We start from the raw sequence: 23237 nt of genomic DNA on the forward strand, positions 1-23237 counted from the left end.
TTGTCGAAGCGGCCGCTTGGAGCTGTGGCCGTAAGGTCTCCGGTGCCTGTCGAGGCGGCAATCCCCGAACCCGGTGGTGGACACCGGAAGTAAGGGATGCCGTCAAGCTGAAGAAGGAGTCCTATCAGGCCTGGTTGGCTTGTGGGACTCCTGAGGCAGCTGACGGGTACCGACAGGCCAAGCGGGCTGCAGCCCGGGTGGTTGTGGAGGCAAAAACTCGGGCCTGGGAGGAGTTCGGTGAGGCCATGGAGAAGGACTATCGGCTGGCCTCGAAGAGATTCTGGCAAACCATCCGGCGCCTCAGGAGAGGGAAACAGTGCCCTACCAACGCTGTTTACAGTAGAGGTGGGCAGCTGTTGACCTCAACTGAGGATGTCGTCGGGCGGTGGAAGGAGTACTTCGAGGATCTCCTCAATCCCGCTGACATGTCTTCCATTGAGGAAGCAGAGGATGAGGGCTCAGAGGTGGACTCGTCCATCACCCGGGCTGAAGTCACAGAGGTGGTCAAGAAACTCCTCGGTGGCAAGGCACCGGGGGTGGATGAGATCCGCCCTGAGTACCTCAAGTCTCTGGATGTTGTGGGGCTGTCTTGGTTGACACGCCTGTGCAACATCGCGTGGCGGTCGGGGACAGTGCCTCTGGGATGGCAGACCGGGGTGGTGGTCCCTCTTTTTAAGAAGGGGGACCGGAGGGTGTGTTCCAACTATAGGGGGATCACACTTCTCAGCCTGCCCGGGAAAGTCTATGCCAGGGTTCTGGAGAGGAGAATACGGCCGATAGTAGAACCTCGGATTCAGGAGGAACAGTGTGGTTTTCGTCCGGGCCGTGGAACACTGGATCAGCTCTATACCCTCTACGGGGTGTTGGAGGGTTCATGGGAGTTTGCCCAACCAATCCACATGTGTTTTGTGGATTTGGAGAAGGCATTCGACTGTGTCCCTCGCGGCATCTTGTGGAGGGTGCTTGGGGAATATGGGGTCCTGGGTCCTTTGCTAAGGGCTGTCAGGTCCCTGTACAACCGAAGCAGGAGCTTGGTCCGCATTGCCGGCAGTAAGTCAGACTTGTTCCCAGTGCATGTTGGACTCCGGCAGGGCTGCCCTTTGTCACTGGTTCTGTTTGTAATTTTTATGGACAGAATTTCTAGGCGCAGCCAGGGGCCGGAGGGTGTCAGGTTTGGGGACCACACGATTTCGTCTCTGCTCTTTGCAGATGATGTTGTCGTGTTGGCCCCTTCTAACCAGGACCTTCAGCATGCACTGGGACGGTTTGCAGCCGAGTGTGAAGCGGTGGGGATGAAAATCAGTACCTCCAAATCCGAGGCCATGGTCCTCAGTCGGAAAAGGGTGGCTTGCCCACTTCAGGTTGGTGGAGAGTGCCTGCCTCAAGTGGAGGAGTTTAAGTATCTAGGGGTCTTGTTCACGAGTGAGGGAAGGATGGAACGGGAGATTGACAGACGGATCGGTGCATCTTCTGCAGTAATGCGGTCGGTGTATCGGTCTGTCGTGGTGAAGAAAGAGCTGAGCCGCAAGGCGAAGCTCTCGATTTACCAGTCAATCTACGTTCCTACTCTCACCTATGGTCATGAGCTTTGGGTCATGACCGAAAGGACAAGATCCCGGATACAGGCGGCCGAAATGAGTTTTCTCCGCAGGGTGGCTGGGCGATCCCTTAGAGATAGGGTGAGAAGCTCGGTCACCCGGGAGGAGCTCAGAGTAGAGCCACTGCTCCTCCACATCGAGAGGGGTCAGCTGAGGTGGCTTGGGCATCTTTTTCGGATGCCTCCGGAACGCCTTCCTGGGAAGGTGTTCCGGTCCCGTCCCACCGGGAGGAGACCCCGGGGAAGACCTAGGACACGCTGGAGGGACTATGTCTCCCGGCTGGCCTGGGAACGCCTCGGTGTCCCCCCGGAAGAGCTAGAGGAAGTGTCTGGGGAGAGGGAAGTCTGGGCATCCCTGCTTAGACTGCTGCCCCCGCGACCCGGCCCCGGATAAGCGGAAGAAGATGGATGGATGGATGTTTTAAGTTATTGTCATGCTTATTTGAGCATATGCAGTACCTCTAGATGTAGACGACCTTTTCATATCCATAACCGCCTGTCCAATCTCAGGAGAGCACGGACTACCTGGACCGAGGGACCACCACTAACTTCAGTAGGAAGGGCCCCAGCACCATTGCAAAGATCAAGGAGGCTCTGAACTTCATGAGGAACCAGCACTTTGAGGTATACAGCAGGGTTTGTATATTTTGTGACTATGGCTATGTGTCTCTGCGTCATGTTTACCTCAATCTTTATTGTTCTCTCCAGGTCCCGTTTATTGCGTTTTACCGGAAGGAGTATGTGGAACCGGAGCTTAACATCAACGACCTGTGGAAAGTCTGGCAGTGGGACGAGAAGGTAGGTGACCACCTTTGACATCCTTGGGTGCGCCTCTACCCTGACCAGCTTCACGCACCTCCAGGCCGCTGGACATTCTTTTACATCCTACTGGGTTCTCAACTGCAATCCAGAAAGAACAAAATCTTTCATATTGATTTTTTTTTGGGGTTTTACAGATGCAGAGGTTTGGCAAAGATTTTTTTAAACTGAACCAAGATGCCCCAGCAACTGTTGTTGTCAATGTGAGTTTATTAAAAATAGGGGTCGACCAATATGTTTTTTCAGGGCCGATACCTATTACTAATGATCGAGGAGACCAATTATGGATATTTGCCGCAAATATATATTTCTAGTTTTTACTGTCAAAATTGTCAAACTAGAAAACAGAAATGTTGAAACATTATATTTTTAAGAATAAAGTGCAGGGAGCTCCTAGCAGCATTTCTTGTGAATTTAAATTTAATATAGATTATTATATATAATTTAGGCTGGGACTTTTGCGTATCAGATGTGGCTGATTTAGCATTCAAGTCTGTTTTTCTGTAAGTAGGCTGCACCAAAACTTTAGTTCAGGCATTTTTGGTGGAGTTACGTTAGTCCACACAAAAAATCTAACTGGGTATTGTCATCATAGAAAAATATTAGAATGAGGGGAATGTTTGTTGCAACTTCAATTTAGGTTATTGTGATGGTTTATACCAACGTCAGCATTCTTACCTCTCGTCTCAGCCATGCATCGCTCTGCGTTCTTCTTTCTCACAAATATGACATGCAGCTGGGCTCGACAATAACAATGGCCCCCATGGCCCTAGATCAGTAAAAAGTGAAGTCGGTACTAAACAAACTAGCAAGTCACTGTCCCAATCAGGCCAACGCAAAAAAAACTCCCTTGCAGCTCCTTTTGCGCGCTGTTGACCGTCAAGAGTTGACTAACTGACTGACGTGAGCGACTGACTGACTACCAACCCCTTGTTAAATAGTGTAGTGGTTAGAGAAGCGGCCTTGTGAACTATAGGTCCCGAGTTTGTATCTCTTCGCAGGCGCATTTCTGGTAGATTCCACCATTCTCTTGTCTTTTCACTCGATGAAAAAGTTAGTTATCGTCGCCTTTATTGATAGTTATTGTATAAATGCCATTCATGAAAGAAAAAAGTATTTTGTTTTCCCATGTTAAGTAACAAAGTATTTGATTATATGTTGCAACACTGATGAATAACAACTTTTGGAAGGAGGGACAGTAAAATGTTTTTCGGGCAAGTAAGTTTCAAACCCACTGACCCCAGTGGGCCAATGGCAAAAAAAAAAAACATTGAGCCCTGCGCAGTGTTGATTGGTTATTTACTTGTGATGTATTAACCAATTGGCTAATTCTGCGAGCGGGATACTGAGCCATACTAGCCGAAACCTTTCAGAGGGATGTGGTTAGAGAAGGGCATTCAAATTAAGGATTTTTTCGGCAGTTATCAGACAAACGATTATTATAAAAAGTATGAATATCGAATCCAATTATTGGCTAGGCTGCTTATCGGTCGACCCCTAATTAAAAACTCTTTGGGCACAACCTGTAGGGTAAAAGGTGGGTAGAACCAACCAAAAGCTAGCGAGATCCTTTAGGACAATATTGGCATGTTCTACCATGTTTCAGTTAATTAGTGCAAGCAGAGTTTCTTTTTTTTTTTTTTTTTTTTAAATCTTTGGCGTAGTTTTTCCAATTTTTGTAAACGCATCTATATTGAGATGAAATGTTTAATTACCAAGACAATGTGGAGGATGTCAGCCCATTATCCTCTCACTCCTTAAGCTTCCACTGCCTGGCCATTGGGGTGGAAATGTCAACCGTATGCTTCAGATTTGGAGATATGGTGGGCTGTCAGGCTTCTAGTTCTATCTGTGGTCTTGATTTCTTCTCCTTTCTCCAATTAATTCACATCCTGCCTCGACTCCTGACCACTGGGACCCAGTGGTGCCAGCTGAAGAGCAGGAAGCAGAATCTGACGCGTCTGTTCCGGAGGATGCAGTCATACCAGTATGAACAGATCTCTGCCGACCCTGACAAACCCCTGGCTGACGGCGTGAGACCCTTGGACACAGCTGATATGGAGAGGTGCGTTGCCCGGTTTTGAGGAGACATAGCCAGTGATATTTTCTAGTTTAGGAATCAATGCATTTTTGGAATGGTGGTCTTTCTCCAGTGTCTTTTGGATACACAGATCTTTGACAAATCTTTGGTGTAAATAATTTGTTTTGTCTAGGACAAGACACATTCTTTGTCCAGGAAGAATCTACATTTTAGATTAAATTAGATTGGATTCAACTTTATTGTCATTGAACAGTACAAGTACAGTACAACAAAATGCAGTTAGCATCTAACCAGACGTGCAAATAGAGGAGGGCAGAACATTTACAAGTATTAAGTACACTTGTGCTCAAGTGTGCTTAGGGTCACTGTTGTGCTGGAAGTTCAAGAGCGTCTAATTCACAGCTTTCGTGCCGAAGAATTCAAATTGTTTGCCAGTATTTTCTGATAACATGATGCATTCATCTTGCCATCAATTTTCACAAGATTCCCTGTGCCTTTAGAGCTCACACCCCTCCAAAACATCAGTGAGCCACCACCATGCTTCACAGTGGGGATGATATTCTCCAACACATAGGGCTTTATACATTTCCATTACCTTGACAGTTCTTTTCTGCTCCCCATGGCTCAGTATCTAGCCTGCTCAGTGCATCCGCATGAGAGCTAACAATCTTATTGACTGTTTATACACAGACACTAATTGCAATTTAAAAAGCCACATGTGTGGGAAAATCACCTTTAATTGCCATTTTCACCTGTGTGTGTCTCTTTGTGTGGCTGTAATAAGGCCAAACATTCAAAGGTATGTCAACTTTTGATCAGGGCCATTTGGGGGATTTCTGTTCTCATTATGATTTAAAAAGGAGCCAAACAACTGTGATAATTAATGGCTTCATATGATCACTGTCCTTAAAATACTTAATTTTTGCATGATCAGTCATATTTTCAAATTCACATCCAAAATATCACAATTTCTGCCGGGGTATGCAAACTTATGTATATTACCAGTGGAATGTGTAGATGTTCAATGAAGGCAAATGCTGTACAAATGGAAATACTAAATGTGCAATAAGAGGAGTGCAGAAAATTACAAAACCCTTAGTTAATTTTTTCCCCTCCTGTCTCCTTCAGACTAAAAGATGTCCAGTCCATAGATGAGCTGAGTGACGTGTACAGCCACTTCCTGCTTTACTACGGTCGCGACATCCCCAAGATGCAGAACGCCGCCAAGGCCGCCAGCAGGAAGAAGAAGCTGAAGAAGATCAAGGAGGTCAACGAGGATGGTAAATGTCTTTTAAAAGTTTATAATTGTAAAACAAAATAACTGTTTGCCAGATGTTATTTGTTGAGAAGATAAACACCGCACAGCCCAATAGGCACACATCTTTTGCGGTGCCCAACTCTCCACCAGCCTCTCGGTTGGAGCTGTCCCCCAGCCTCTCGGTTGGCGCTGTCCCCCGGCCTCTCGGTTGGCGCTGTCCCCCGGCCTCTCGGTTGGCGCTGTCCCCCGGCCTCTCGGTTGGCGCTGTCCCCCGGCCTCTCGGTTGGCGCTGTCCCCCGGCCTCTCGGTTGGCGCTGTCCCCCGGCCTCTCGGTTGGCGCTGTCCCCCGGCCTCTCGGTTGGCGCTGTCCCCCGGCCTCTCGGTTGGCGCTGTCCCCCGGCCTCTCGGTTGGCGCTGTCCCCCGGCCTCTCGGTTGGCGCTGTCCCCCGGCCTCTCGGTTGGCGCTGTCCCCCGGCCTCTCGGTTGGCGCTGTCCCCCGGCCTCTCGGTTGGCGCTGTCCCCCGGCCTCTCGGTTGGCGCTGTCCCCCGGCCTCTCGGTTGGCGCTGTCCCCCGGCCTCTCGGTTGGCGCTGTCCCCCAGCCTCTCGGTTGGAGACTGATCGGTGCCTGGTGCATTCGAATGTTGAGGTGAAGTGACGACGGCCTTACAAGCTTATGTGTCTCACTGGTCCAATGCAATCTTCAACTTTCCTCAACCTATTGAGAGTTGCTCCAACCAGACCAGATAAAGGATACAGATAACTCACAAAACTGGGGAGGGGAAAAAGGCATATTTTAAACATCCACCTTCTGTCTTTAAATGTTTGTTTTTATGATTTCCTCAGTCCACGATTTCTGACATGTCTCTTCCCTGTCCTGTTAGGTGAGGAGGAAGAGGTGGAGGAAGATGAGGAAGAGCAGAAGGGACCAGAGCTGAAGCTGGCGTCTCGGAGAGACATGTATAGCATCTGTCAGAACGCAGGGCTCGGTGAGTCACCTCTAACATGGTCTGTTTGACTTAATTCCTTTCCTTATTTGGGGTAGACTGTTAAAATACAGGTGCGGGCATAAGATTTGAGATGCATTGGTTGAGTACTGATCTCAGAAAAAACAATTGTGTAGTACAATTTGCTATAGCTCATGTGTGCTCTGTCTCTCTCTCGCTTTCTCTCTCGCTCTCACACAGATGGTCTGGCTAAGAAGTTTGGTCTGACTCCAGAGCAGTTTGGGGAGAATCTAAGAGATAGCTACCAACGTCATGAGACAGAGCAGTTCCCTGCAGAGCCGGTAGAGTTGGCCAAAGACTACATCTGCAGGTAACCACCCAACCCACGCACACGCATTCAACCTGTTCTCTCCCCTCCCAAATAGTTGTATATATTGCAAAAGCAGTAAACCTGAATAGAAGAAGTAACAGTGAATTATTCTGTGATCTGTGTCCAGTCAGTTCAACAGTCCTGAGGCCGTGTTGGAGGGGACTCGTTACATGGTGGCCATGCAGATTGCCAGGGAGCCTCTGGTCAGACACGTCCTCAGACAAACCTTCCAGGAGAGAGCCAAGATTAATATCAAACCCACCAAGAAGGGAAAGAAGGTGCAGTAACCAAGACACTCCACCCAATGTCATTTTTATTTAGATGTGATGTTACTCTGCATTACTGTTTTCCTGTCTTCGTAGGCCAAAAAAATAGGTCAAGACTGAATGAACACTTGGGGGATAAAATAGGATGATGCAATTGCACAGTGGCCATAGTTTTTGAAACACCTGATGCAGAAGTATGTATTTAAATACATGATCACCCACTTGGCATTAACCTGACCACTGTTTGTTACAGGACATAGATGAGGCCCACTATGCCTATTCATTCAAGTACCTGAAAAACAAGGCTGTGAAGGAGCTGAACGGAGATCAGTTCTTAAAGATGTGTCAGGCCGAGGATGAGGGACTTCTCACCATCGACATCTGCATTGACCTCCTTGGGGTCAAAGGGTGAGCAGAAAGGAAGTAGCCTCACAGGTGTCAAATGGGATGAAGATTGACCTCCTGGAGGATGACCTAAGTCATAATAATTTGAGTCTAACATCAAGCTTTTCATTTAAAAAGTTTCTAAGCAAATATAAAAGTTTTCAAATACTGTAGTTGCATAACAGTAGCCTCGGTGTGGATTACAAAATGTTAATTGAGTTGGGTGTTTTGGGTTTCAAACCTCAGACCAACGATCCAGGCAGTACAGTCCTGTCTGTTAAAAGTGCCTCAACGGTGCCTTGCCATCTCACGGCAACTTCGCCGAAGTCGGCGTATCTGTCTTGTGCAAGATAGTTTGTTCACTTCAGGTATCAGCAACAGTCGAGAGGAAATCCCTTGAGCAGAGGGAGGTTTGTCAGTGAGTTGGAGATTCGCAGGCAGATTCGCCACCTGATTTATAGGCAGGAAATGCCTGTAAACCAGCGTTCAGTAATACTTAATTTCAGTTATACTTTAGACAACAGTTATATTTTAGTTAAGGAGCATCAACCTTTTGAGTTGAACAACTGTGTAGATTAGCCAGAACCTGTTTGGTTTTTTTATATATACGTCTCATTGTCCGTCCCTAACTACGCCTTTCAGGTTGGCAGGGGACCAGACATACTTCGATGAGATCAAGCAGTTCTACTATCGAGATGAGTTCAGCCACCAGGTCCAGGAGTGGAACAGGCAGAGGACTCTGGCCATTGAGCGCTCCCTCACCCAGTTCCTCTACCCTCAGATGGCCAAGGAACTGAAGAACAAACTCATCGCCGAGGCCAAGGAAAACATTATCAAGGTACAGTGGGTATTAAAAGTCAACACACCCGTGTTAAAATGCCAGGTTTTTGTGATGTAAAATAATTAGACAAAGATAAATCATGTCAGAAATGTTTCCACTTTTAATGTGACGTATAATGTGGACAATTCAATTGAAAAACAAACTGAAATCTTCAAGGGGGCAAAATGTAAAATAAAAACCTTACCATAACCTGGTTGCATGTGTGCACACCCTCTTATAACTGGGGATGTGGCTGTGTTCAGAATTAACCAATCACAATCAAACTCATGTTAAATATAAGTTATTACACACCTGCCATTATTAATCACAAATGAAGTTTAGCTGTTCTAGTAGGATTTTCCTGTCATTTTCTTAGTTGCATCTCAGAGCAAAAGCCATGGTCTGCAGAGAGCTTCCAAAGCATCAGTGGGATCTCATTATTGAAAGATATCAGTCAGGAGAAGGGTACAAAATAATTTCCAAAGCATTAGGTATACCATGGAACACAGAGAAGAAAGTCATCATCAAGTTGAGAAAATATGGCACAACAGGGACATTACCAAGAACTGGATGTCCCTCTAAAATTGATGAAAAGACGAGAAAACTGGTCAGGGAGGCTTTCAAGAGGCCTACAACAACATTAAAGGAACTGCAGGAATTTCTGGCAAGTACTGGCTGTGTGCTACATGTGACAACAATCTCCCGTATTCTTCATATGAATGGGGTAGGGTGACAAGACGGAAGGCTTTTCTTACAAAGAAAAACATCCAAGCCCGGCTGAACTTTGCAAAAACAAACATCAAGTCCCCCAAAAGCATGTGGGAAAATGTTATGGTCTGATGAAACCAAGGTTGAACTTTTTGGCCGTAATTCCAAAAGTTATGTTTTGCTCAAAAACAACACTGCACATCACCCAAAGAACACCATACCCACTGTGAAGCATGGTGGTGACAGCATCATGCTTTGGGGCTGTTTTTCTTCAGCTAGAACCAGGACTTTAGTCAGGGTGGAGGGAATTATGAACAGTTCCAAATACCAGGTAATTTTGGCACAAAACCTTCAGGCGTCCGTTAAAAAGCTGAAGAGGGAGTTCACCTTTCAGCACGACAACGACCCAAAGCACACATCCAAATCCACAAACGCATGGCTTCACCAGAAGAAGATCAACGTTTTGGAATGGCCCAGCCAGAGCCCAGACCTGAATCCAATTGAACATCTGTGGGGTGATCTGAAGAGGGCTGTGCACAGGAGATGTCCTCACAATCTGACAGATTTGGAGCACTTTTGTAAAAATGGGCAAATATTGCCACGTCAAGATGGGACATGCTAAAAGACTCCTACCTAAAAAGACTGAGTGCTGTAATAAAATCTAAAGGTGCTTCAACAAAGTATTAGTTTAAAGGTGTGCACTTATGCAGCCAGTTTTTTATTTTCCCCCCTCAAAGATGTTTGTTTTTCAATTGAATTGTTCATGTTATAGGTCACATTTAATGGTGGAAAAAGTTCTGACCTGATTTATCTTTCTCATTTATTTATCACAAGAACCTGGCATTTTAACAGGGGTGTGTAGACTTTTGATATCCACTGTAGATGACTGACAACAATGCTTAAATACGTCCAGGACTAGGTCACATAGTTTTTATAAATTCTGCCCTTTGCCAGTGTTGCGGGAGGCTGTTTAACTGGTTGAAGGTAGACCAGTAGGTTTGTTTACCCCTATGGTCCCGTGTCCAGTCATGTTGCAGGCGGCTCTATAACTGGCTGAAGGTGGCTCCTTACAGACCAGACCAGCAGGTGGAGGAGGAGGACGACGACTTGATGGATGAAAGTCAGGGCAAAGGCATCCGTGTCCTGGGAGTGGCCTTCGCAGATGGCAGGTACGAGTGGGAGGACTGCAGTCTGTGGACTGTGAGGGATGCATTTTACCGTGTGTTTTGAAGTCCGTCCTCACTAGACACCGTTGTTCTGCCATAGAGACGCGCCAGTGTTCTGCTCTCTGATCAACGGCGAAGGAGAGGTGGTGGACTTCCTCCGACTCCCTTACTTCCTGAAGAGGCGCAACGCGTGGCGCGAGGACGAGAGGGACAAAAAGGTACCAACCTTATGGCAGCAAGCTACAACCGGGTCCAACTCTACTGGCCCAGATTGTATTTTTCTGTCCCAGACTGATTTTTAAAATAAATGTATTTTATAGATATATAGTATGCAAATATCATATAATCTGAGACATAATTTTGTGATCTGAGACATGAGAGCTGATGCAAGCAATTGCTGTTTACATAAATATGATGCAACGCACATCATTTTTAACAAATGGTTATCAAATATTATCTTTTCATTAAGATGCTTGCTTATTTGATTTTAAATTTAAGCATGAAAATAAAGTTAATTGAGTCAATATATTTATGGTAACATAAATATGACGCAATACAGTACATGCACACTAGTTGGTTGGCCTGCTTCTTGTGTGTCACTGCTAGTAAGCCCTTTTTGCAGGCATAGTTAACATGACGCTTACTGTCCCCAAGCCATGGTTTCTGTTTATACAACAGACTGTCATGGACGTTGTCCATGAATGGTTTCTCCCTCTTCACCACATAGGCGTTCGTAATTAGTTTTTCAGTTCGGCTACGCGCCACCTCATTCATTCGGAGAAAGAATACGCTCATTGTTGGAGCCGCAGGGTTGTCTACAGCCAGTTTGGCCGCAATACCTGTGACATGTTGCAGAGACTTAACAGCATGTTTTCAGTAGTTCGTTCCCTTAATAAACGACTCTGCCTTATCGGCTTTCATTGGGAACGCACAACATGAACTGCAGTACGTGTCCCTTGCCATTATCGTTTTCGACCCATGGAACCTGTTCTTTCCACCAAAACAAAAATGAGCGCATTTGCTTTGCCTCGTACGACACCGTATTTGGGTCCTGCTTGTAATGTTTGTCTTCAGTCCTGCTAGCAATTGCGCAATTCTTATGATTTTTCCAAGTAGTAAGATACTAGTAGGCCTAATTCGGGCTAATAAGCTATTAAAACGGCCAGTGGCAAAAGCCATACAGTTCACGGATGCTATTTGTGGTGGAAGTAAAATTCATAAGAAATGTTAGTCAGTTTGACACAATGCTTAGTGGTGTTTAGCTAAGTATTCAAGCTTACCATGATGTAAATGCATGACAAAATTATCATATGTTGAGATGTAATTTTATGACAAGTTAGTGTGTCCCAATCGGTCCCAATACTGGCTTACAGTGTCCGAAATGTAAACTTTTTGGCTCACCTGCCAAGGGGACTGGTAGATTCACCAGCCACGCATATTTTTGGACAATAAATCCACCAGCCAAGCTTATTTCCTTTTCGTGTGATATATATATACATTAAATTCAGTACATTTTATTGAGAAGGTATTTTGTTGAATACCAACTTTTTATTTCAAATTACAAACTGGTTGTTTCTGCCTTTATTTTTAACATACTAGCCACACACAGAACAATTTATCACCACATCCTCAGAATCATACTGTTGCAAGGCTCTTGAAACTTATATCCACACCACCAGTTCTCACAAAACGTTATTTTTCTGTGTGATGCTACAAACATGTTTTTTAACAACATCAGCCATTTACATCAGTTTCTCTTCCTTTTCAACTTAACCATTTCTGAATGTGCTCCTATGTATAATATTATTATTATATAATGTATTATTTAAATAGTCATTTATTTTAATTTATATTTTACCCGACGTTTAATACACATAACCCATCTCAGGCTTTTATTTTGAAGGCAAAATATAATTATATTATGTCTTATTGTTGCTGCCAAATGTATAACATTTCACCGCAGACCTTTATTTTGAAGGCAAAGTACGAAAACCGAAGGTCTTAGTGTTGCTGCCGAATATCTAACTTGCCTGCATGGTGCTAATCCATTGTGGCTATCATGTTGTGAAAGTTTCTTACCTTGAGTTGTCGCTCAGACGATGGCTACTTTTATATGAATGTGACAGCCACTTGCTGACAGTTCAACACAAACATGTGTGTGTGTGTGTGTGTGTGTGTGTGTACACCCAGACACAGCCAGTTACTTTTCTCTTAAATTGCTTTTGTTAAATCTGTGTTTTTCCTTTCCTCCTCTTGACAATAGCAGAGCTTGCACTGTACTTGTGTCATTGCTGACATCTCCGTCTTCCCACTCTACCAATCTGAGTTCTGTAATCTGCACTTATGCGTCCAGTGGCAACACCACCATAGAGTTTCACTTAATGTTCCCATGACGTGGTATCAGTGCGTGGTGTCGGCATATTTCTATGAGTACAAGTACCCGAGCCCAGTATCGGCCTGATACTGGTATCGGTTCACCACTAATTAATTTAAATGGGGAAATTAAGCACTGGACCATCCGTCTTTGTCTACTGGCCTGATGTTAGGACTTTTTGCCCCTGGGCCAGCGGGCCATTGTTGATGTTAAACCCTGTACAGCCTCTCCTCTCTTCCTGCCATCTTGCTTTTTAAATCGTAAGCAGCCTAATTTTCTCAGTGCAGTGGTATCGCGAGTGCAGTGGTATCGCGAGTGCAGTGGTATCGCGAGTGCAGTGGTATCGCGAGTGCAGTGGTATCGCGAGTGCAGTGGTATCGCGAGTGCAGTGGTATCGCGAGTGCAGTGGTATCGCGAGTGCAGTGGTATCGCGAGTGCAGAGGCATTAAGACTTACTTTGGAAGTGCTGTTAATTCCTGGACGTATTGGAGTCTGCACCAGTTTTTGTTGGTCTTTGGGTTGTGGTTCATGTTTTTGATTGCTGTGGTGAATGTGCGAAGGCGTTTTCAATGTTTGCTGTGTTCAGCTCCAGGACATCGACTCCCTGAAGAAGTTCTTGATCAGCAAGAAGCCCCATGTGGTGGCTGTCGCCGGGGAGAACAGGTGAGCCCTCTCCAGCAGCGCCGAGATGCATTGTGGCGGTTTCATTTTGGATACATAACGAGGTAAAGGGCTTATATTTGCGTGTGTGTTCAGGGATGCCCACATGATAATGGAGGACATTAAGAGGACGGTCAGCGAGTTGGAGCAGGAGTCTTCTCTGCCCGCCGTGGGAGTGGAGTTGGTGGACAACGAACTGGCCATGCTTTATATGAACAGTGCAAAGTCACAGGTACACACCCACAGTCCGTCTGAAAGAAACCAACACGACATGAATACATGGCTCCAACTGTCCACCACTGTTCGCATTCTTTTTCCTCATTTGTCTCTCTCTCCTGCTCCTCCTCCCACCCGCTCCAGACTGACTTCAGGGACTACCCTCCGCTACTGCGTCAGGCTGTTTCCGTGGCCAGGAAGATCCAGGATCCCCTGGTGGAGTATGCTCAGGTCTGCAGCACAGACGAGGACATCCTCTGCCTCAAACTGCACCCTCTGCAGGTGAGACACAGCATAACATGCCATTAGGACCTCCGTTCCCTCCTACAGGGGAAGCGGTTCCTGTAGAAGGGGATGTACTCAAGTTTTGCCCAATAACTTCCAAACAGCCCATCTGACATATTGGTCTTTCAGTAATTACAACCTAAGCGATACTGTTTACATGTGGTCCTGCTGCTGAAATATAGACTAGGCTTTAACAACTTTAATGTGGTTTCTGAAATATTGACGTTAAGTATGTGGTTTATTTCTGTTCTTGTGCGTCTTCATGGAAACTCTCGCTGACCAGGAATGCATAAATCTGGCTGGCTTTGCCGACATGCCGCTTTTGCTTGCGGTGTAGCACGTCTGGTTAATCACTGCGAGTTGTTGAACTGCAGCTCACGTTACGGTGCCGTGACCGCTTTGGTCTAGCTCAGCCTTGAGGCGCTGCTGTTTTCCTGCCGTTTTTCCCACCATATCCAAGGGACTGAGGATAGGCTCCCGCTGCTGTGAGCCGTTTCTCCTCAGACATGCTGTGGCTGCTTAAACACTTTTGCTCTGTTCTCCCAACTCCCCTTCTCCCGCCCTCCCCTCTACCGGTCCCAGGAGCATGTTGTGAAGGAGGACCTGCTGAATGCCCTGTACTGTGAATTCATCAACCGGGTCAACGAGGTGGGGGTGGACGTGAACCGGGCTATCTCTCATCCCTACACGCAGAGCCTGGTCCAGTTTGTCTGTGGCCTGGGACCGAGGAAGGGATCACACCTGCTCAAGGTCTGTGTTGCTGTCGGTCCCGTCTTTCCCTGCGCTGTCCGACTGTTCCTCTGCCTCTGTTTAGTCTGTGACATATATATTCCTCCTCTGTCATGCGGATGTCTTTCTTGACCTTTGGCCTGTGTGTAAGCGCAGCACTAGACCATGTTCTGGTGTTACTGTATCCTTGATGTGCTGTCTCCCCACCCACAAAGATTCTGAAACAGAACAACACACGTCTAGAGAACCGGACCCAGCTGGTCACTATGTGTCACATGGGCCCCAAGGTCTTCATTAACTGTGCTGGTTTCATCAAGATAGACACCGCCTCGCTCGGGGACAGGTATGGTCGTGTCTGCTGTGGATTTGGGTGACTAAAAAGTCCTTTCTGCACTCCAAAATCTGGCAAATACAGCTTTGGAAAAAATAGAGACCACTGCAAAATAATCAGATTATCTGGTTTTACTATTCATAGGTATGTGTTTGAGTAAAATGGACAGTTTTCTTTTATTCTAAAAACTATTTAGAGTATTTATTTGTAGGAAATAACAACAACCAAAAAAAAGATGCATTGTTTTCAGACCTCAAATAATGCAAAGAAAACACATTCATTTTTATTTTTCAACAACAAAATACTAATGTTTTAACATCAATATTTGATGGAATAACCCTGATTTGTAATCACAGCTTTCATGCGTCGTGGCATGCTCTCCCCTAGTCTGTCACATTGTTGTTGGGTGACTTTATCCCACTCCTGGCACAAAAATTCAAGTAGGATGGCTTTGTTTGATGCCTTGTGACCATCCGTCTTCCTCAAATTCCAGGGGTTTTCAATGGGGTTCAGATTGGGCTGGCCATGACAGGGTCTTGATCCAGTGGTCCTCCATCCACACCTTGATTGACCTGGCTGTGTGTCATGGAGCATTGTTTTCCTGCTGGAAAAAACAGTTCTCAGAGTTGTCTGAGCAGAAGGAAGCCGGTGTACTTGGCTTGATTCATGTGTCCTTCACAAAGACAAATCTGCCCGATTCCAGCCTTGCTGAAGCATCCCAAGATCATCACCGATCCTCCACCAAATTTCACAGTGGGTGCGAGACACTGTGGCTTGTAGGCCTCTCCAGGTCTCCGTCTAACCATTGATGACCAGGTGTTGGGCAAAGCTGAAAATTGTACTTGTCTGAGAAGATGACCTTACTCCATTCCTCTACGGTCCAATCCTTTTAGGTCTTTTGCAAATTTCAGCTTGGCTCTTCTTTGCTTCTCATTGATGAAGGGCTTTTTTCTAGCTTTGCACGACTTCAGCCCAGCCCCTAGGAGCCTGTTTTGAACCGTCCTCGCCGTGCACTTCACCCCAGCTGCTGTTTGCCATTCTTTTTGTAGGTCACTTGATGTCATCCTACGGTTGTCGAGTGACATTCTAAAGAGTTGACGGTCATCTCGGTCAGTGGACAGTCGTTTTCGCCCTCTGCCAGTCTGTAGCTTTGTTATCCCCAATGTCTGTTGCATGACCTTGTTCTTATGAACCACTGTCTTTGAGATTTTCAGGAGGGAACCAACCTGACGCTCACTGTATCTCCCTGCCAGTAAAGCCAGAAGTGAACCTTGTTTTCCTCACTCAGAGCTTTTTTGTTAACTCTTGTCACTTGCACTGTTTTTGCCGTCCAGCTGGTCCTGTTGCAGGAGGATAGTGATGACCACAGCAGGGGTTTTTATACTTTTCCTCATTACATTAGATTTGGTTCAGGTAATCACCTAATCAGTACCTCATTAAGTAAAATGAGGTGTGCCTGTGTTGGAATTTAACAGACACTATGTAGAGATGCTAATTTAACAAACATTAGGAGTGGTCTCTTAATTTTTTCCAGAGCTGTATATGTAATAATGTGGAAAAGTCAAACAAGCAAATATTCTTCACACTGCTTAGTATCTACTTTTAGGTATTGTTTTGTTTTAAGTCATCATATTGTTTTTGTTTAATTGGTGCTTTTTCACCTCTCGCTATCGGCAGTACGGACTCCTACATCGAGGTTCTGGACGGGTCCAGGGTCCACCCGGAGACGTACGAGTGGGCCAGGAAGATGGCGGTAGATGCACTGGAGTACGATGAGTCCGCGGAAGACGCCAACCCGGCTGGAGCACTGGAGGAGATCCTGGAAAACCCAGAACGTCTCAAAGACCTTGACCTGGATGCGTTCGCAGAGGAGCTGGAGAGACAAGTAAGTAATCATTTCATAAGATATGCTTGGTGTTTTCTCCACTAAAGCTATGGGAACAAGCCTTAATTCCCTCTTTGTACACACATGAACACACAGTTCTAAAGAAAGGACTCCTGTACCATATGAGATAAATGGTTTCTTTATTGAATCATTTGTTGCTTTACATTTCCCAACACTAGATTAAATAAGGAGCCGCTACTGATATCACTCAACAGATCAGCATCTTAATTCCATCTCTTACTTTTTGTGGGTTGTAGTAGTATATAGAGGGAATCATAGAGTGGGGTAAATGACACCAATATTTGGTACTTGGTTCATTTGTCAGTTTGTGGTAATCGAAAATATAATCTTCAGGAATGAAAAGGTTACCCCCCCCCAAGTTAATTCAACCCAGTGAAAGGTTTTATTAGAATCAGGAGTTTGAATAACTTGGTAAATAATCAGGTGTGATTTGGGCCAATCAATCACGTGTCTTCATGTGTCACATGCTTATACTGATACCCAGCCTAAAAAGAATTGTTCTTGCACAACAAGAAGAACTTTTAGGTTTTGGTTAAATGCAAATAGCCACATAAGGAGCACATGTAAAAACATTATCTGCAGTGTATATAAATCGTTGTCTTTCTGTCTTTTCTAGGGCTATGGGAACAAGGGTATCACACTGTATGATATCCGGGCTGAGCTGAGCTGCAGATACAAGGACCTTAGAGTTCCTTACAGATCTCCCAACACGGAGGAGGTGTTTAATCTGCTCACCAAAGAGACACCGGAGACCTTCTACATAGGTAACGCACGCACACACACTGGGGATGGGACGATAGATGATTTTAGTACTAATCTCAATGGACAATACTCTTATGAAATTGGAGACTAATTCCATAATCGTAAATCGGGATAATCCTCACATGAGTGAGTTGAAAAAGATCTGCCAGTCGCTGAAGGTTCACTGACTGCTTGTTTTATTTTACAAGTAGAGCGCACATCTCATCTCACATTGTACTACGCCGCTAAACATCCTCTGTAATGAAGCCGAATTGCTCTGCTAGCTTAAATAGAAGAATATTGTTAATTACAATAAACATCTAAATTAAATTCAATAATGTCGTTATGAGTTGGGATTGTATTACAGTGATATAAAGAATAAACTTGTTTTCCAATTCCTTTACAGCAGTACTAACCACTACACCTAATAGTCTACAAAAAAAGCTTCTCAAGAAGTGCAAATAGAAGTGTGCAGAAAATGTCCTTGTATTAAGTATAATGTATGTTACAGATGTGACAAAGATGTGCAATATATAGATGAGCAATGAAGGCAAATGCAGTACAAATGGCAATTCTAAATGCCGCTAAACTTCTTCTGCAATGTATTGTCAATGAAGCTGGAAAACATATACATTTATGATACTGGTTGCTGACCAATATATCAGTGCCTCCCTGCTTCATAGAGAACCAAGAGTATTGATTATTTTGAGATAAGTAAACGAGCATTCAAAGCTTGAAACTGACCGTAACAATATTTAGCACACACATCTACACAACTTTTATATGCGTTAGGCACGGCTCGCACACTCACGCCTTAGTGGTCTTTCCTCTGTTTCCTTCCTCTCACCTCTGTCACCAGGTAAACTGATCACCAGTGTGGTAACGGGCATTGCTCACCGGCGCCCCCAAGGGGAGAGTTACGACCAGGCCATCAGGAACGATGCCACAGGGCTGTGGCAGTGCCCCTTCTGTCAGCAGGATAACTTCCCTGAACTCAGTGAGGTGAGATCCCCTGAACTCTCCCCTCAACCTCTCATCTTTTTTTCTTTTTATATCCTCCTTCAACTTCACCTGTTTCCTCCACCTCCCCCTTTCTAGGTGTGGAATCATTTTGACAGCGGGTCGTGTCCGGGCCAGGCCATTGGCGTGAGGTCCCGGATGGACAACGGCGTCCAGGGCTTCATCCCGACCAAGTTCCTCAGTGACAAGGTGGTCAAGCATCCTGAGGAGAGGGTCAAGGTGAGACACCGTCTCAAACAAATTTGTCATCAACCCCTTGTAGCTCTTCAGAGCTAGGTCTCTGGAGTTAGTCCAGCCCATGTACTCAAGTGTCATCTCCCTCAGGTGGGAATGACTGTTCACTGTCGCATCATGAAGATCGACATTGAGAAGTTCAACGTGGACCTGACGTGCCGGACGTCAGACCTTATGGATAAGAACAATGAGTGGAAGCTTCCCAAAGACACCTACTACGACTTTGATGCTGAGACGGAAGACATCAAGGCAGACGAGGAGCTCAAGAAGAAACAGCAGCGAACTAGTTAGTATATACACCTGAAAGACAATACTATAGTTTACCAAGAAGAAACTGTGATCAGTTAGTTAAAATAGACATCTAATAGACATTTGTAGAGCTTACAAAGAAGAAACTGCAGCACCAATTACTTCACCTGGAGAGGCTTAGGCCTGAAACCAACAGCATGCCTTAGTTTTTTTTCTTTCTTATTTGTAATTGGTGAGCAAAACTCTCTGTTCCCAGTCAAGTTGTCATGCCCTTTGAAATCGTTCCTCTGAAAGAGTGTTGTCACTTGAAGTAGTCACACATCACCAAACCCCTTCAAAAATAAGTTCAAATGGGTTGCAGGTTGTTTAGGCAGGGAGATGCCCTGAGGTGTCAGTTTTAATAGGATAAAATCCTTATTGTCCCTTATTTTGCCTTTTCAAACAACGGTTGGTTTTCAAGGTGGGACTTGAAAACAAGAATTCCGAAGGATGAGTGTGACCTTGTGCTTCTCTTTCTTGTTTTGCTCATTCCTTTCCCTCCAGCCTATATAAAGAGGGTGATCGCCCACCCCTCCTTCCACAACATCAACTTCAAGCAGGCTGAGAAGATGATGGAGTCCATGGACCAAGGAGACGCTATAATTCGGCCCAGCAGCAAAGGAGTGAACCACCTCACTGTCACCTGGAAGGTATTTGGGCCACATGTTCCATGGTTAAACGGGTGGATAGACGTGCAGGCCTGTTTTGGACAACATGTTTATTCATGGGCCAACTGTTTGTGTTTCAGGTGGCTGATGGTATCTACCAGCATGTGGACGTACGAGAGGAGGGCAAGGAGAATGCCTTCAGTCTGGGACACACACTATGGATCAACACTGAGGTAAGGAGTGTGTGGGTTTGTGTGTCTGCCTGAACACGGGTTCGCAAATTTGCATGCATCAATTTATTTTCAATCTAAAAACATCTTTCTTGCTCGATCTCTGCAGGAGTTTGAGGATCTTGATGAGATCACAGCTCGATATATTCAGCCAATGGCAGCATTTGCTCGCGACCTCCTGGGACACAAGTACTTCCAGGACTGTAACGGTGGAGACAGGAAGGTATGTGTTAGGGATGTGAGAATGCTGCCACATGAAGTGGCACAGAATATTAATCGTTCAAGTTCCTTTTGACCTTACACGAGAGCATTTGTTTTACCAGGACTTGCAAAGAAAACCTTATTTATCTCTAGTTACTGACTTTCAAGAATCCTCTTAATGACTCCACTTTGTTACCCCTTTTTTCCCTCTTGATCTGTGTAGAAAATGGAGGAGCTGTTGATCAGGTCTAAAAAGGAGAAACCTACGTTCATCCCCTACTTTGTGTCAGCGTGTAAAGACCTGCCGGGGAAGTTCATCCTGGGGTACCAACCTCGCGGAAAACCACGGTGTGTAATCATGGCTTCAGCTAACAAACCCTAACCCTGGGGATTTACCCTGACAACAGCTAATTTAACCTAATTCAAACCACAGCAAGTTATCACGATTACAGCTTAGGCTAACTCTGTGATGAGGCACCCTGATGACAGATAAATAGTGGGTTACCATGACTACAGCTGACTTCTATCTAGCCATAACCTTAATCCCTTTATGTTCTTGAGGTGATGTGGATAAGGTGTTGTGTGTTGATAGTGCTTTGTGAATGAGATTTTAGTCTTTTGTCTGAATGAGGTGATGTGTTGGTTGTGTTGTATCTGAATCTGTCCTATTCTCTGCACTGTCTTCAGTATTGAGTATGTGACCATCAGTCCTGACGGATACCGCTACCGCTCCCAGATCTTCCCTACTGTTAACGGGCTGTTCCGCTGGTTCAAGGACCATTTCCAGGAACCGGTTCCAGGTACATACTGCCTGATCATTGGCCTGATCACCAGTCAACCTGTCTGGAAATCATATAAGTCTGTCTAGAGCAGCCTGACCATTGGCTTGAAATCATATTAGCAAGCAAGCAAGCATGAAAGTTTAATTGAATAGCACAATTCATACATTGAAGCAATTCAGTGTACTTGACAATGAAAAGAAAAATATAAAAATGCAGTAGAAAAAAAAAGTCAGACTGTTACAACTATCTAACCCCCCCCCCCCCCTCCCCAGGGGGGGACTCCCCACCCCAGTATATCAATCCTTGCATTCCAGCGCTAGGATGAACCTGTAAGTCCCTTTGTGTGAATCTCTGCATCAATGTCTTACTCGGCTCTCTCCAGCAGGACATTTATGCCATGTCTGTACATGCATTTTAAATTCATCCTCAATGAATTACAGTTTACATAACTGTTTACTGTACCACCCCAATATCTCAATCCTCACGCTCCAGCACTTGGTTAAACTTGTCAGTCCTTTTGTGAGATAATACCCTACATCGATGTCTAAACTGCAGCACAAGAACTTGCATTATGCGTCATCAGCAGATTGTAGCATTTACACTGAGGTTATTCCTCTGATAGCACCAGCACTTCCATTGCAGAAAAATGAAAAAAAAATAGGTAATAAAGCATTGAATCAGAAAATGGAAATATTCCATGAGGAACCTATAGAAGCTATAAGGCTAAACAGTGTTAGGTTTAAGCGCTGAGTCACTGGGGCATGAAAAGAGAAGTGTTTTTAACCTGGTTATAACAATTGATACGTTTGGGGCATGTCTAAGATCTTATGGTAGTTTATTCCAGTTTTGAGCAGCATAGCTGCTAAACACAGCTTGGCCATGTTTAGTTTGGACTCTGGGTTCTACTAGCTGACCTGAATTCATGGATCTAAGAGCCCTGCTCGGTTTAAATTCTTCAAACATATCAGAAATGTTTTTAGGACCTAAACCATTCAGTAATTCATAGACTAAAAACACCACTTTAAAATATATTCTGTAACTGACCTGAAACCAGTTAGCGCTTTTTGGAACAGGTTATTCTATTTTACATATTATTATTCGGAGCATCATTCTCTATCAGGCATTGGTGCGTAACCGCTTTCTGACCGGTGAGTCATTGCAAAATGCTTTAATAGTTATTTTTTACTGAAAGAAATCCAACCTACTGCATGCTTTAACTACAGTGGCAATGGGCAAAGTTTATAACTTTGAAATAAATGTAAATATATTATGTTTTGCATGTTTTTTCCACTTTACCCTAGTCGTACTGATGGTGACTTAAAAGTTTCGTTATGTACCAAACCGTGATTTCTGTGTACCGTTACACCCCTAGTAGTCAACCATACTAGAGATCTTGAGAAGGGGGCCTGAGAATCCAGCTCTTTACTAATAGTAGTTTTCTTACCTTTGTTACCAAACACAATCTCTGTTTTATTTTGGTTCATCCAGGTATTTATGTGCCTTATACAGTGACAGAGTAAGTCTATTGAGCTGTTGTCATACGGTTTGAAAGCCATACACATTTGAGTATCATCTGCATAGCTATGGTAGTTAATGTTGTTGTTCTATAGAATTTGGCCAGGAGGTAGCATATAGATTGAACAGAAGAGGTCTGAGAACTGATCCCTGTGGAATTCCGCATGTCATAGCCACCCTGTCAGATTCATGATTGCCAATGGTGATAAAGTAAATCCGACCATCTAGATAAGACCTGAACCGAATAATGTTGCTGTCTGGCCCTGCATAACAAAATAATAGAAGCTACCAAGGCTTTGTTTATAGATGTCATAGTGGATTTGAAGTTTAGTTTTCCTCCACTTACGTTCCACTTTCCTACATTCTCTGTTCAGGGTGCTTACCATTATGGTGGTTCTCCATGGTGTTTTCTGTTTGGTCATAGTTTTCTTTACCTTTACTGGTGCAACACGATCCATGACATTCAATATTTTGGCATTAAAATAGTACATCAACTGACACGGCACATATTATACGAGAGATGGATATGGCTGAGCATTGGTACTCTCATTAATGTACCTTTTCTAAACAGAAACAGAGTTTACTTGAACATCTGGGGTGATCAGTGATTCGAAGACACAGAAATGATCAGACAGGGCCAAGTCTTTAAACATGACAGAGGAAATATTGAGACCTTTGGAGATAACCAGATCTAATATTTATCTGTCTAGAGCAGCCTGACCATTGGCTAGAATAGCTATGAT

General features: G+C 44.8%; 1 protein-coding gene across 1 annotated transcript in view; it reads left to right on the plus strand.

The window, feature by feature from the left end:
• The window catches only part of supt6h (SPT6 homolog, histone chaperone and transcription elongation factor), a 40054-nt gene that overhangs the window by 10540 nt on the left and 6277 nt on the right, over positions 1-23237 (plus strand). Inside the window, exons 9-34 of the mRNA XM_010902987.5 lie at positions 2108-2221; positions 2306-2395; positions 4339-4481; positions 5586-5737; positions 6598-6702; positions 6901-7030; positions 7158-7308; positions 7550-7704; positions 8323-8518; positions 10235-10377; positions 10475-10592; positions 13335-13411; positions 13505-13640; positions 13769-13906; positions 14492-14659; positions 14854-14981; positions 16647-16854; positions 17492-17639; positions 18476-18618; positions 18715-18855; positions 18961-19156; positions 19663-19808; positions 19907-19999; positions 20106-20219; positions 20421-20545; positions 20885-20997. Coding sequence (XP_010901289.2) covers positions 2108-2221; positions 2306-2395; positions 4339-4481; positions 5586-5737; positions 6598-6702; positions 6901-7030; positions 7158-7308; positions 7550-7704; positions 8323-8518; positions 10235-10377; positions 10475-10592; positions 13335-13411; positions 13505-13640; positions 13769-13906; positions 14492-14659; positions 14854-14981; positions 16647-16854; positions 17492-17639; positions 18476-18618; positions 18715-18855; positions 18961-19156; positions 19663-19808; positions 19907-19999; positions 20106-20219; positions 20421-20545; positions 20885-20997 — 3571 coding nt within the window. The remainder of the gene's footprint in view (positions 1-2107; positions 2222-2305; positions 2396-4338; positions 4482-5585; positions 5738-6597; positions 6703-6900; positions 7031-7157; positions 7309-7549; positions 7705-8322; positions 8519-10234; positions 10378-10474; positions 10593-13334; positions 13412-13504; positions 13641-13768; positions 13907-14491; positions 14660-14853; positions 14982-16646; positions 16855-17491; positions 17640-18475; positions 18619-18714; positions 18856-18960; positions 19157-19662; positions 19809-19906; positions 20000-20105; positions 20220-20420; positions 20546-20884; positions 20998-23237) is intronic.

The sequence above is a fragment of the Esox lucius genome, chromosome 7, assembly GCF_011004845.1.
Source record: "Esox lucius isolate fEsoLuc1 chromosome 7, fEsoLuc1.pri, whole genome shotgun sequence".
NCBI lineage: Eukaryota > Metazoa > Chordata > Actinopteri > Esociformes > Esocidae > Esox > Esox lucius.